This window comes from Homalodisca vitripennis, chromosome X (genome assembly GCF_021130785.1).
Source record: "Homalodisca vitripennis isolate AUS2020 chromosome X, UT_GWSS_2.1, whole genome shotgun sequence".
Taxonomy (NCBI): Eukaryota; Metazoa; Arthropoda; class Insecta; order Hemiptera; family Cicadellidae; genus Homalodisca; species Homalodisca vitripennis.
This window is the reverse complement of record NC_060215.1, coordinates 93,126,520-93,142,611: the sequence shown is the minus strand read 5'-3', so window position 1 is coordinate 93,142,611 and position 16,092 is coordinate 93,126,520. Positions and strand designations below refer to the sequence as shown.

The following is a 16,092-nucleotide window of genomic DNA, read 5'->3' as shown; positions in this document are numbered from 1 at the left end:
TACTGTAGAATTTAAAAAACAAACAAGTCTACTCGATTGTACTCAGCAAGATCATTTTGTGAAGGGGTTGCTTACTTGCTCTGTAGCGGGTGGGTTATAATTATTAAACATATTGCAAAAATTAATATCCTTATCTACGGCTATCTTTCATTAGATCTGTTTAAGTAATTGCCAACAACTATTACTTTATACTTATTAATTATTCATGTCTACAGATTCTCGTGAAATGAGAAACACATTTCTCAATTTTTCTGTCTAAGGAATGTTATGTTACAAGGGTTTGACTCTAAAAATATATAAATAGTTAACAAATAATACCTGATAATTATTTTTATTTTCAATAAGCGTCACGTTAATAACAAGTTTTAAAATTAAAAATTAAATCTTTTCGAAATATTTTCAAGCTCTCTTTTTTAGCTACGATTAAAATTATTTTATGATACAATTGCTTAAATAAAATTATTAGGGTAACAACTGCACTGCCACGCAACAATGGGAAATATTCCTAATAACTGTCAGTTATAGTCCTATATTAGCTTTACATTTCTTAAAAATGATCTTATGCGAATTAATTGTTACTTTGAACTAATTTTTACGTGTGTTTCAATAAACTAATACATAATATTGTAAGTCTCAAAAACAGTAAATTAATTTAAAAAAATCTATGATTATTACAATAACTATTGCTGCGTAAATTTTGCATGTTCAAAATAACCAGCAGATACAGTATTCGCTTCAGTATGGCTCCACATACATAATTATATAAATGTTTATGTAATTATATAAGTGAGATGGCCAAGTCCGAAAGAAAACCAGAAACCAAACGAAAGTGATAGCGAGACCGAGGCCAGGCTCCAAGTAACAAGAGCAAGGTCAGTGGAGCCCCCGGAGAGCACGGGTCTGAATGGTGAATGGTCGAGAGCCACAAAGACCGGGATAGATCTATAGACCTTGCCGCCCATTCATACACGTACAATGAGCGAGCTCGGGTAATTACCAGGAAACTGAGGTACGTTTATCAAACTTCCACGTATTATTCAGATTTTAATTTACAGTACGACATCTATCACACAACCCTTGTCTATCCACAAACCAAATACTAAACATAAAATCTAGTATTGTAAAAATATATACGTGAAAATATGTTACTGAATAAAAAGGGGACTAAAACACATTAACTAACTCAAGCTCTTTTGATCAAAGAGTACTTACATGCCCTTAACAATAGTTTCCACGCGGTAAAGCTTTAAATCTTCCACAACGAAAGAAAAGCTATTTATAGCAGTTCGTCAATATAGAGTGAAATTCGTATGGAATTCAGACTTTTCTGTGCACTCACTAAGCCGCCACATTAGCGGCGATGTGTTAGACGGTAATGTGTGCCAGTAGAAAGTGACGTGGAGACGTAAATATGCGGAGATGTAGGCAGCACCGGTGAGTCTTACGAGAATGTTTCAAACACGATCGGTGACAAAACAAGGCTTAGAAAGCTATCTGAGGAAGATTACAGTCGCCGGGATAGCTTGAGCTCATCTAAAGTTTTCAACGTAGCGCGACACTGTCTTTACACGTTCAGTTTATCAATATGGATGGTGCTAAAATATAATAATCTGCTTTCGCCAACGTCTTCACGTGCAGGATTGAAATTATCGCTATACTTATCACTTTCGCTACAAAAAACAGAATCTCCAAGACAACAGTCAAGAAAGTAAACTTAGATAACTAAAGTAGCCTTCGACCATCAGGAAAACTACCTAAATGAAAATAATATAACCTAAAGAGATAAGGTCACTCAAAATGACTGTATAAATAGCGATTAAAGTTCACATACGTTTTATCAAAACGATTTTATTACACTACTTGATGTTGTCCAAAGGTCCAAGACATTCTTTATTTCTTGTTACGAGTTTCCTTTTCCTTCTTTAACATTGCCACATTCTATATAACTTCTTCCAGTAAGTAGTTCCTTTCTATATCATTAAAACTAAAATTATCTTACATATGTATCATGTATACAACAATAAAATACATTTTACATTTTCTTAGGAGGTGCCGATGTTCACCAAAGACTATAGATAGATCTGTAAAGGAAACAGATCAAGCAGGAAAGTTGGTACAGTACGAAGTGGACAGTTCTGATAATAAATGCACCGGTGCTGGTAGGAACTGAAACCTAGCCAATTCTAACTCAGACTAAATATCTTATGCCTCTACAGGCTCTCCCTGGCCCACACATGAAACTCACGAGCGCACCGCACCAAGTAGTTAAACGCTTTTTGAAAGGCATTAATTAAGCGATATTATGTAGAAGAGAAGGGCACCTTTTAGCAAGGGAAATGGCGAAAAGCGTGTAAACGTATTACACAAGCTCAGTTTGAGGGCTGCGACTCGTGACAGTGACTGCGATAAGGAAGAGCGAGGAGTTGGTGACAGAGTGGTAGATTGGTAGCGTGCTTCCTGGAGGTGACCGGACTTCCTGCGATGGAAACCACTTAGTGGCTGAGATAGTCCTACTGGGGAAATGTGCCACTGGACTAAAGCTATTGTTATTGTGCAATTACGATGTTGTTATTATACAAACTATAACCACTACCACCGTAACGCCCTCCACGAACTTTAACACAAAAAAGCGCCGAGATAGTTCGTTCGTACACGCTTTGCGCATCACAAATTTGAAAATTATAACATCGCCAAGGATTATACGTATACGCATTCTTAGACTGTTCACTCACATGGACATCATTGCTGACAGAAGAAGAACGACAATTATTTCAGTACTTAAGAAAATGATGTCAATTATTTTGTTGAAGGGAACAGTGGCGTAACTATGGGTAATGAAGGGGGTTAATCTCCCCCCTAAGAGTCATAAAAATAAAACAACACTTTTTATAATAATTATTCTACTTGTTTGAACTACATAAGTTGAATGTTTTAATTTGAATCACACCTACCTAGTTTTTTCATTAATATTTACTCCATACACTTTACCGTCTATATTTTATCTGTATTCTATTCCCTCCCACAGAGATCCCGTTATGACTTCCCATTTCCCCCCAAATTTATTGTTTTTTCCTGCATCCAGACGAGAACACCACATATGGTTTTCTCGCTCAATCTGAGAACTCTAATTCAGTTTTTTAAAGTATACAAATCTATCGACCTACCCGCTACAAAAAAAAAAAAAAAATAAATAAAATAAATAAATAAAAAATAAATATACCGAAAATTAACGGAACAGCGATACATGGTATAATGTAAAAATATCTCCTCGTTTTTATCTTAACGACATTTTGCTATCCATCACGCAAATTCCACCGTGCGGCCGCAGTACGGTCAGTCCGGTTTCGGTCGGGGCCGAGCAGGAAGTTCGCTGGCCGACCTTAACAAGGGCGAACTTTCTCCATAGCCCCTTACACAATTCCCCACTCCGTTTCAGCCTTGACTGAGACTGACTGCTTCTGCGCGTGCGTCTTGACTACGCATGCCCGTGATGCTATGCTCTTCTTCCCGCCCAGCCCGACTCATCCACCAGGAAATATTTTAGTCTAGTACGGGCAAACTATGATATTCAGATTAGAGTGCATAAAAAGAAAAAGTTACTATTTGTACAATCAGCTCGTACTTTAAAAATCTCTCTCTATCGTAATAATATCCCCAATACTTCAGCTATTCTTTAACGCTTTAAAAATTAATAACACATCCTTACAGAGTTAAATTTGATTCACTATTACGTAGCTAACTTCAAAACGGTTTTAATTATGTAAATAAGAACTGTAAAATATAATTTTAAACAGTAATGTAAGTAATTGAAAGTTATAAGGTCATTTTATAACCATGTAACAAAGGTTTCACTGGTCTTCAAACGGTTTCACACCAACAACAGTAATACGTAATAGAATTTCTTGTAGGTACCATCTTAATGAAATCGTAATAAAAACGGAAAATATTAATATGACGTCAGCATTTGAAATAGAGTCATGCTTCGCTGCGGGCTGGGTGTGGAGTATCCGCATACGCCTTCATACCTCACGCGGGAGGTAATTGCCATTCTTAATAACTTTAATAATTCTACATTTGCATAATGATTTCCCGTACTTAATTATGTTTGTAATTTTTAATTATTCTAAATAACTAGATACACTGTAAATATGTAATTACAAACGTTAGAGTATCTCTGGCATTATAGCAAAATTTAATTAAAATAATGAAGTCTTTTTGAAAAACTTACGCAAAAATTTAAAATTTAAAAGTTAAAACATGTCAATAAATGCATAAAATGTACGACTTGTCTTTAGTATAGAACACCTACATTAAGGGAGATCCGATAATCGAGCAGTATAAGACTTCGGACTTTGGATCAGAATAACAGGACCATCGACTTTTTACTGCACGGTATCGAATCTTTCCTTATTCTGTCAAGACCCTTCCACAGACTAGTGTGCCATGAGGATGGGTAAAATAAGGTAAAAAAGGATCGGCCTCTTCTTAAAAAACGGATAATTTAAAACGTAGTTCTTCTGGCATGTAGCATGTGGCACTTATCTAACTTTATCTGTGACAAACTTGAATGGATTTAAATTGTCTTCTGATCATAGTAAATGGGATTTGAAGTATTACTAGCAAATAGGATTCGGAACAGAGAACGGCGATAAATACGGCAAGGAGTGGCGTAGATGGAGAAAATATACTATAAAAATAATGAAAATGTCGGTTAGATGAAGTAGAATTTTACAGGATACCCAAAGAAATCTTGCAAGAAGTGTCGTGTTTTGTCGTATGGATATTAAAATATAGTGACATGAAAATGTTAAAGCTATTCATATTACTCGTATATCCTACAGCATTTCGTACATAAATCAATTAAAGACATCAAAAGGCATGTTTTTAATACTCCGGAACAAGTCAAACGAAACGTACGACCTAATGTAGACATTTTAAATAAATACACGGAATAATATTATTTACTGCAATGACATTGCTTATACGGGAAGAGAGACCATGATTAATACTCTAGTAGTACACGTAAAACTATAAATACTATGAGTATTAATTTTCAGTATGGTAAATTGATTCTTTTCAATAAAATATCGTGAGTCACATTTCGAGAAAAAACGCGCGTAATTTACATTACGCTTTCTAAATCAAAACACTCAAAACGCATTGTATTTCAAAATAGGATTTACGACAATTATACATACTCAATGTCTATTTTTAGAAATATCATTTAAGTATTGCCAGCCTGGTTAAAAAAATATAATAATTGTACTTACGTAATAAATCAAATATATATTAATAAAAAATTATATATATATATAATGTACAAGGTATTATTATTATTATTATTTAGATATTTATAAATGATCTAGGGAAGCACAATTTATAACGAACTGTTGAATTACAAGATAGAAGTCACCACCATATCAGAGCATCAGCAAGGCATAGTGTGAACGTCATTAGTACCACGACATTGCTGAAGCCGCTGTATTGGTGCTGTACTAGCTAAATCTTGTATAGTGTGAAACGCTCAATTGACCAATTACTATGCATTATTGTATTTAAATGGCTGACACTAAATAGTATACAAATAATTGTAAAAAATAAATACAAAATAATTTAAGAGTATGACTATATTCAATAGATACGAGTTGGATTAATCTGCGTCAGTATATGTTTGTACTTATATATCATCTAATAAATAACACTATCCATGCGTGTTGTTGAAAGTAGTAGTATTAAACATTTATAAGCATGAATTAAAAAAAAAACATATACAAATATAATTTTTAAGGTATTTTCTGCTATATATTCATTTTAATTATTCGGGGAAAATATTAAGAAACAATGTGAATATGTGTATTTGGTGTTAAACATAATAGTTGTATTAGCATTATTTCAATATCAAATGACCAATTAATGTATGTTAATGTTGTGTGACACGTTTCAGGTATCGGACCAGCAGATCACCTGCGATCAGTCGGCATCCCCGTGATCCACGACTCCCCTGGGGTGGGTCAGAACCTGATGGATCACATCGCTGTGGGCGGCATTATATTCCTGGTGGACTACCCGGTGTCGTTAGTGCTGCAGCGGATAATGAACCTCAACTCCGCGATGAGGTACGCCATCACGGGGGACGGCCCTCTGACGAGCAGCGTGGGCCTGGAGACCGTAGCCTTCATCACGACCAAGTACGGCAACGTCACGGACGACTGGCCGGACATTGAGTTCATGCTGACGTCGACCAGCACCATTAGTGACGGTGGCACGGTGGCCAAGCGGGCCCACGGGTTACGACAGGAGTTCTTCGACGAATACATGGGAGACATCGTAAACAAAGACGCGTTCGGAGTGTTTCCCATGATCTTGAGGCCGAAGAGCAGAGGATATATCAAGTTGAGGAGTAACAACCCGATGCAGTACCCTCTTCTCTACCACAACTATCTGACGCATCCAGACGACGTGAGAGTTCTCAGAGAAGGCGTGAAGGCGGGATTGGCCATCGGAGAGACAGCGGCGATGAAGCGGTTCGGCGCTAGGTTCCACCGGCGGCCCGTCCCTGGCTGCAAGAACCTGCCACTCTTCACCGACGAGTATTGGGAGTGCTTCATCCGACAGTACACGATGACGATATACCATATGTCGGGCACAGCCAAGATGGGCCCGGCGTCCGACCCCATGGCCGTCGTCGACCCCAAACTGCGGGTATACGGGGTACAAGGCCTGAGGGTGATCGACGCGTCCGTCATGCCACAGATCACCAGCGGCAACATCAACGCTCCTGTAATCATGATAGGCGAGAAGGGGGCGGATCTGGTCATCAACTACTGGAAGGGTTACGACACTTCCAAGAGGTAGCGGATCACGCTCTGACAGCTCTTTGCAGGAATGAGAAATCATCTTAGCGATGTTTGTTGAATCTGCTACAGTTCGCATGTAATTCATTTTTTATTATGCTAAATCACGCTACAGAGCTATTTGATGAAACCAAATATTCAGAACAAGAAAGTCTCGAACTTGACATAACACTGCGTAGAGGCACATCGGAGATATTGGATTTACAACAAGTAAAATTCAAGTCCAACATCATAATCTTATCTAAATTTAAGAAAACTTGGACAAAAGTATTTCGTGTGTTAATATAAAAACCCCAGCATATTCCTGCTACGAATTTATAGATTTTACCGAGTACTAAATTGCCTTACCTTAGAAAAGAAACACATAATGAAACAGCAGTGCTCCCACTAGGTTACCACGAAATAACAAATGATACATGAATAATTTTCCACCTACCGTTTTATATACAAGATGACACACGAAATAAAAAGATGACGTTGAATTTCTGTTTGATGTGAAATAGTGTAGAGACCTAAAATAGAAAGAGTCTAACGACTTTCGCTATGTACAAAGTGAGTGTATTGTTGCATATGAACACTAATGTATATAAAAGTGTGCGCGTGTATTTGACCAAAGATGGCCAACCAAATGGTAGACATTATCGAATAGACAGCCAATTAGTGATAGAATGGACGATCGACTCTCAAGTGAAAACGACAAGCTTTTATTTTCGCAAAAAGAACAAAAAGTGAGTTTCAAATTCATTGAGTACCTAATACAATATTATAGGTGTATGGAATAATTGAAGTAAATTAAGTTTTTATCTTCGGGTACGCAAGTAAATAATTTACTAATGAGGATTATCTTTTGTTTTTAATAAAAATTATAAATTTCTGTATGCGGAGAAACCCAAACTTCAAAGTCTAAAGTATGTGTCTTGCCGGTGTGAAGATTTAATAGTAATTGTGTTTAGATATTTATTGATAGACGATTTTTTACAGGACGAATACAATACAGTGAAGTGAATGTATAAAAGAATCAATTAAAACTGTATTGTTGTTTTTTTACATTACCCTACCCTCCATCTACAAGAGTAAAACGTAACACTACAATGCACCTTAAGAGCTTTTAATAGTAATAAAGTGACCTTTGCGATCACTCGAAATCTTCTAAAAACATCGAATTAAATATAAAGATAAAAATGTTTACAAAATATATATTATGTAAAACGGTTTATTAAAAAAGTAATTCGTAGTAGTCGTTATGAAACGGCTCAAGAAGCTAAACCTTACACTACTTTAACCCCCAGTCATAGAACACACAACTGAATTATGATAATCTATAACTTAAATATTTACTTAACCATTCGTTGTTATTCTTTAATTATAAAATAATAGTGCCATTTGATATATTACAGTGCGTCTCTATAATATTATTTAGTATATTAATATGGTGGTATAAATTCAACCAAAATAATATTGAGCCAAATATAGCAAGTATTTTCAGTGCAATAGTATTAATAATAATGTTTACCTACTAATGAAAGGTTATTTAAAACATTTCCTATTTCGTTATCTTTATAACAAAACCGTACTTATTATGGTAACTGAAGTGCTACTCTTAGTACAATTTGTGGTCCAGTAGACCATCTTCAGGATTCAGGCCAATTATCAAAACTCATTATATTGCACTACAAAAAATAATATTTTCTCACATCGTATCATGTTGTCACAACTACAGATGGACATCGATATTACATTGAAGTCTTACATTACTAACACTAAAACATTAATACTCACTTTACATTTATATTCATAAATATAAATATTGGACTTCCCACAACCAAAACGCCAAGAGGAAACACTAAACTTTTTATATTAGAGTATAAATATCTCACGGAGTATGCATATCAGAATTTAGGTTAAGTCATGTTTTTAGTTGACCGGTCTGATTTACTGGGATAAACATGTTTTACGATATTATTCTGCAGTAAAAGTACATGGTGATCGCTAAAATATATATTATTCTGTGGTAAAAGTACATGATAATCGCTAAAATATATTTGTATTTTTAATACTTTATAGGGTGCAGTCTAACTAATAGGATAATGATTTCCTATTTATCTTCAAATATTTTTAAAGAAAGGAAATGACATACCTCCTAATCTATACTACCACAGAATCGATTTGTTAAAGGAGGCTTCGGAAACGACATTTAGATTTATCTAAGAATACTAAACCTAAATGTTCCTTGAGTCACGTGAAGATGTCTCATTTTACAGATATGATTAATACACCTCCAAACCTGCTGCGTTTCTCTGCAAGTATATGTATTTATTTCGTATAACAATATACAAAACCCAAATAGTTTTCGAAGTTTACTACTAAATGATACAGAATGTGACATAAATAAGGGTACAAGTCAATTATTCTTAACCAACACTTACTGTTCATAAACTGTTATGGTGACTAACATGCGCTGCCTCTTAATTTAATAGGAGCAACTAACCTGAAACAGACAGTTTGAAATTAGTTATGACATAAATACGATGGGCAGAACGTAATAAATATTAACACTTAAAATATTCCAATTAAAAATAAACTATGAAGAGATTTACAAATACTATGTAATATTTCTTGACGTGGTTTTACTTTTTATTTTGTAATTTAAAAAATAATGACTGAAAATAAATATATCCCTCGTTTTATGACAACTTGTAAACAAATCGAACTAATACATTATATAAATTTAAAAAACATTCAAATCAAACATCAGATTTAAATTACAACTATTTTTAACCCTGTCATATTTACAGATAATAAAGAGCAATGTTTTTCTACTCAGAATAAACTTTACAATATTTTTTTATATAAGTTTTTACGTAATGAACAACAGTCATTAACTTGTATACGGTAAATTAAATAGTAAAAAAAAAACAAATAGAAAAGTATTTAGAAAATAGAAACCATTTTAATTGAAAGATATTTGCAAATACTGAATCTTACGGAACTATCAGTAGAGTTCGAAACCTAGTTTCTTGCTAATAATAGTAAATAGTGTTGTTATATCATTTTTATATTTACTGTTGTATTAATTTTTTTGTTATTGCTAATATCATTGTTAACGGGTAGATCGTAAAGTTGCAGTAATATTTATACCTAATGTTAAATATTGTGTAATGTTATTACTATATATTATTACTTGTGTACTATATTCATCATCAAACAACATTAATTGATAATATAATAGTTATATTGTTTCTAAATATTGCCTGAAAATAAAGAAAAAATATAATAAATGCCACATTAAGCAAAATTATAAATGGTTAACACGTTAACTAGGTTTAATGAAAAATAAACTCTTCACAAAGAAAACAAAAACATTATTAATACCAAATAGATGAAAATTAACCATTTCAACAGAAAATGTGACAATTTCTTTTATGTTGCTTCGATCAAGACGAAAGGTTCGTACAAAGTTCACCGTTCGCAGCACATCGTAATTAGAAACTTAACAATTTTCGATACACAATGGATCAGGACATAAATGGATAAACGGAACAATAAAAGTTGTCAAGAAGAAAATATACATTAATACATTTTTAGAAATATATACCATTTTAATATAAAGGATATGTGATACTACAACGCTAACCAAAGTACAAATTAATTGTATATGTTTGTTTTTTTCATACGTACTGTATTTATTAACACACAGTATATTTATACAGTTTGTTTCTAAACCATGTAAAATCTCCTTTTAATTATATTACAATGGTTAAAATAAGATGATTTCTTCTTACAAACATAACCCCATACTGCAGTTTGGAGCTACGGGTGCTAAAATCAACCTAAAACCTAAAACCAAACCGCAAACCCAACAAAGCATACAAAATTTGACATTTAAGATATATACTTTCCGCAATAGTTGATCACAAATACTGGAGGACATGTAGTTTTTAGTGTTACAATAAGCTGACCATGTCGAAACGCCAGCGTGACTGTTATTGTCTAGTGCGCGCCTTATCCTTCCAGCACGGCCGCAAGGAAAAGTTTGAAATGCAAACCCATTTCCTTAAGAATGATTCATCGTAGCGCAAAATTAAATTTATACGTATGATTTTTTATTCTCATTATAGTAAAAAATAAATTAATATAATGACTTTTAACATACGTTTAAACAAGTTTCAAAATCAAATTTAACAGAAAGAACCATGCCCACCTTGGAAGAAAAAGCAAATACTGTGTATGATTAGTTCTAATTTTGCATATGAGAAATGCTCCAGCAAAAAGGGTACGTATTGTTTCAATAACCAGTTTGCCCACCATAGCAAAGGAGCAAGTTCGCAAGGCTAACTTAAGGCTAATAAAATAAAACTCTCCAAACCCTCGTTCACAGAAAAATGCATTGTTAGCCCTAGAATATTCCCCGGAGATATTAAACCCCTGCGTCTAATAACACTCAATACATTTTAAAGTATATACGGTATGTGGTACAGCTTATAAGTATTTCATAATTTAAAAATATAGTTTTGACAGTTCCCATATGTTTGTTTATCATAGATCTAGTGATATTAGAGAACAGAAAGAATGAAATTTTCAGAAAAGTAAGGACTCCACATTAAAAATCCAGAATTATAAATCTAGAAAGGGTCTTGGCGTTTCTTATTTTCCACCATGGCTCTTTTACACCAAAATGTTATGCGTACATTGTATTGTTGGATGGTGGTATACAAGAAGACTAAAAATTATATATCAAGTGACTTCTAATGCTTAGTTTTTTAATTTAATAATTTCTTAAATTAACATGTCTACGCTCCGTGTGACCGAGGAAATAGGTCTTCCATATCCATAAGTGCAACAGCTTTCGCAATTTGAAAGTAATATTGTAAAAACATACATAAAAGGGAAATAATTTTAAAAGAATAAGCAAGACTAGGGTGTAACGTGAGCATTTTATTTTTACGAGTAGTATCGTATTTTAAATACAATTTTCTCGTACAATTTACTACGTCAGCAATAGTTTAACTTAGCTATTGTAAATTTGTAAAATTAATTAATTGAAAACATATTTTGAATAATATAATAAAACATGTATTTAAATGATGATGCACGCTTCACGCTTTTGTCACGTACATCTTAGATTATCTTGAGAATCTAAAAATATTATTTATAAAATTCAATGGAAGATTTGTCCTAAAGATTACATTCGTTCCACAATACCGTCTTTCAGAACAGGGATGACGGAGCACAGCCATGCATACAAACATAAAAAGACAGAGCAACCTGTAGGGGCACATGGCTTGAAGCATGTTTTAAATTATTCAGAAAAATTTGCAGTCAATCCAATTAGAAAATATGCAAAACTTCAGTACAGATAACCTATGAACCATGGAACAAGCCCATCACCTCGTCACAAAATCAAAATTCCCAAGTGGATTGAATTTGAGATAACTTAGTCGTTAAAGTTAATTTTGAAAATCGAATCATATGTTAATAGTACTAACGAGTTTACATCATTAATAATTTATTTGGATTTTTCTGCTATTCTCTTATAGCCCTATTTATTAAATTATTATTGTAACGTTTCCCAAAGACGGTTTAAACTTAAATATAGAACTTATTCACTATCCAGATGATTAATATATATATATATATATATATATATATATATATATATATATATATATATGCAAAATGCGTATCTTTAAATTGGCCGTGCTCGTTTATGCATTGACGGATTTCGTACATTTTGAATCTTTCAAATGGTTGGTGTCTTGTAAAGTTTCTATAACTATGCTACACTGTTTTTTTTTTCTCGTTATTTGACTTCAAAATCTTCAACAGACGCCATTTTGTTAATATAACAGAAAATAATACAATCTTTTTTTATAATTTTCCTCATCTATTGAAACATATGTGCGAAATTTGGTTTCTTTAGCTTAACTCGTTTTAGAGATAATATTTTTAAATAAAAAAAATGGTGGCTAGCGGTTAAAGAGACTTTTTCTCGACCTATGTTTATATAACTTAATATATATAAGTTTGAGACACCCTTTTGTCAACACCCTGTGTATAGATTTTAAGAACAATAAGAGACCACAGGTTGCAATCATATACTGTATTTAGAAATAATACCACCTTTATATAGTCCCAATTATCACTGTTATGCAGTTTCGGGTGGCCGCATAACTGTAGGATAAATTATTTTTAACATAAAAATACAAAAATAACTTCATTTAAGTTTATAAACAATATCATAATAAAATTGTATAAGCTAACCGTTTCAAAATTGTCTATTACCTAAACTTTTTAACAATTTAGTAAATTAACTGTGCGTATAATATTAAAAACATGTGCAAATAAATGGAGTATAACATGACATGACATTAGAGACTCCACCTGAACATTTACTTGATGAGCATGAGACAAACAACTGAGTGACAGTGACGTAAGGAGCGATGATTATGATAGGATTATGACGGCTATAACACTCGTGTAATGCAGGCCCACGATTACGATATGTGCTGATGACAGTGAGAGAGAGTCGCTACTCGAAACGTCGTAATGCCATGGCCACGCTGATTGATAGCGAAATTGAATTCTATTGCTATTGAATACAAAGAGATGCTCATTCGGCATGCAACGTGAAATTGAATCACAAACAATCGTATTTTTATAAGAGATCATTTTATTTAATTATTATTATTTAATCAAAAGATTATACATGAAACCCCTGTTTTATTAAAATTGAACACAATTGGTTTCCAAAATGATTTGTTTCTCTTTTCCACATTATTTAAAGAAATGTCTGATAATTTATATCAACGCAAGTAGAATTGACTTATTGATTTGATGATCAGGACAAACTGTTTTAACGAGTCGCAGCGCTATAATATTAATTCCTTAACATTCTATGTAAAGTACCTATTTATTCTCTCTAAAGCAAGAAAAGGAAACCAAAGGAGCAATAGCTTGTTTTCTCTTTCGAGAATCAAGGTTACTTTGATTCGCTAGAGAGTAAACTGGTCACGATATATAACAGCCCCTCCCCATGTATTTTTATGCTGGTGCCCACCGCTGACTCATCGGTAATAGTTTGATTTCTTATTAAAGAGGTTTTTTTATAACAAATAAACCATACCGGGTAATTCAACGAAGAGTGTTAGAATTTAAAGTAGTACGTATTTGAGGATACCTTGGAATCAGGCCTACCGAAGGCAATGGTACGAAATGTTTAGAGTACGTATTCGTATGTTTTTATATCAGCAAACTAATCAAATCTTCCTTATATTTTGTTACAATACAGGTAATAAAAAATACTTTTCATTAATATCTAATATTTTTTTAGTTATAACTATACTTGGAATACAACACTCACAAATAAGAATGACCAACCAATCATCGGTATGATATTGTTCATGAAAATATGAGAGACCAATATCTGCACATGCGATTCAACATAATCAAAATAACCTCAAAGTTGCTTCAAGCTAAAAGGAATTTATAAGTTAGAACCATAGTACATTTAGAAATCCGAACCATATTAGTCCTACAGATCTGATTGATTTAAGAAATTTTGAAATCGCGTATCATAAATTTTACAAATCAATGCAACCAGACGGGTTAAACGTAAGATTTGATATACCCTTTTCCCTAATTTCAATTTCATTTACGTATCTAAATGTATAAATATTCTACAAAACAGCAGATTGGCAACTTGTTGTTTATGATATTTATTCGTTTCTAATTATTTTCATTCTTATCCTCAGTTGTTTTTACTTGGATGTCATCACAAATTTGTCCACAATTCCCGCTTTTGATGTATATAAATCCTCGGAAATCAATTACTTTTATTTTGGAATTATATTACAGTAAATGTCTCAGCAATTAAAACAATAAATGGAATTAAGCGCAGTTTTGCGGATGACGAGATTCACAGAGTACACCGTATACAGTATAGTTGTACCTAAGAGAACGTGGTTTCCCCAGAATATAGCTCTGGAGAGTCCCTGCCTGCTAGCATCCTGCTTCTAACTGTAACACTCCTGTTCTTGTAGTGCTTCAACTCTATACATGCTGGGCGGATTACACATCTGTCGTGACAAGGTTGAGTGGATCGTACTCTTCGACTGATCACGTAACACCATTCCATAGATCCCGGTGAGTATCAACAGAGTAGCGTTTTGAATATGAGAACAATAAACAGCATCCATGGACTGATTGGTGTGTGAAAGAATACTGATAGCACCAAAGATTATTTACTAAGGTTACTGTATCAATGCTATTTAAACATTTCAAATTAAACAGTGTTTGTTTACCAAAGGTATACATTTTTCTATTTAAAGATGAGAAGAAAAGTGCTTTTATTTATAGAAACAAAGTTTGTTTCTCTATAATGCAAATGAGTTATAACAAAATACAAAGAGAGCAGTATTTTAACATTTTCATACATTTTGTATATACGGTAAAACATAACAATAAGTTTCTGCTAAATTAATCAGTGTTCGAAGAACTTTAAAATGAGCGGTAACAATACCTTATTTTAAATTTAAGCAGTTTCCTAAAAAAAGTGGTCGAAAATGTGGGGTTACTATTCAAACGAAGATTATATTTTAACCCGTTTGGCCGATACAGCTGGCCTGACGTGTAAGGACGTAATTAGTAACTAAAACGCATAAAGTTAGATGTGGCCAAATCCATTTGTAAATATTAAAAAAATTTTTGTACTGGAAAGTGCTATGCTATATATACTTTTTTTGTACCTGGAACGTCTCCAAATTTATGTTACATTATACAAAATACTGGATAAATACAATAAAGTATAAAAATTATGTTGATTTATGTTTTATTTTACACAAAGCATTTATTTAAATGAAAATGAAATGAAATGAACCATAACTTTTTTGGTGGCGAAGTTAGGATTATAAAGTTCTCTCTTAAATTATTCAACCTCGATGCAATTTATCATATTATGTAAACGTATGTAAATTGCTTAAAAATGAACAGCAATAGGATGTTTACAACACAACTGAAAACAAACGTAAGCCAATATGCAACGAACGTTATGTACGGTAAAGAAATTTTCATAACCATAAATTAAAATAATGTTACAGTATGCTGATTTATAATACTTTAATAAAGGATCTGTTCTATCCATTCACACATTCATAGTACGGGAGTAATTTAATTGTGCTTACCAAAACTTAAAATTCTGATTTTGGCTGCCATTTTTTTCACATTTAGGGAGATTGCATAT

General features: G+C 33.1%; 2 protein-coding genes across 2 annotated transcripts in view; one reads left to right on the top strand and one right to left on the bottom strand.

The window, feature by feature from the left end:
* LOC124369499 (glucose dehydrogenase [FAD, quinone]) overlaps positions 1-7,885 on the top strand; it is a 29,339-nt gene extending 21,454 nt beyond the window's left edge. The window contains exon 7 of the mRNA XM_046827514.1: positions 5,945-7,885. Coding sequence (XP_046683470.1) covers positions 5,945-6,855 — 911 coding nt within the window. The 3' untranslated portion in view covers positions 6,856-7,885. The remainder of the gene's footprint in view (positions 1-5,944) is intronic.
* Positions 1-16,092, bottom strand: part of LOC124369504 (flotillin-2) — a 428,795-nt gene that overhangs the window by 171,061 nt on the left and 241,642 nt on the right. The window lies entirely within an intron of this gene.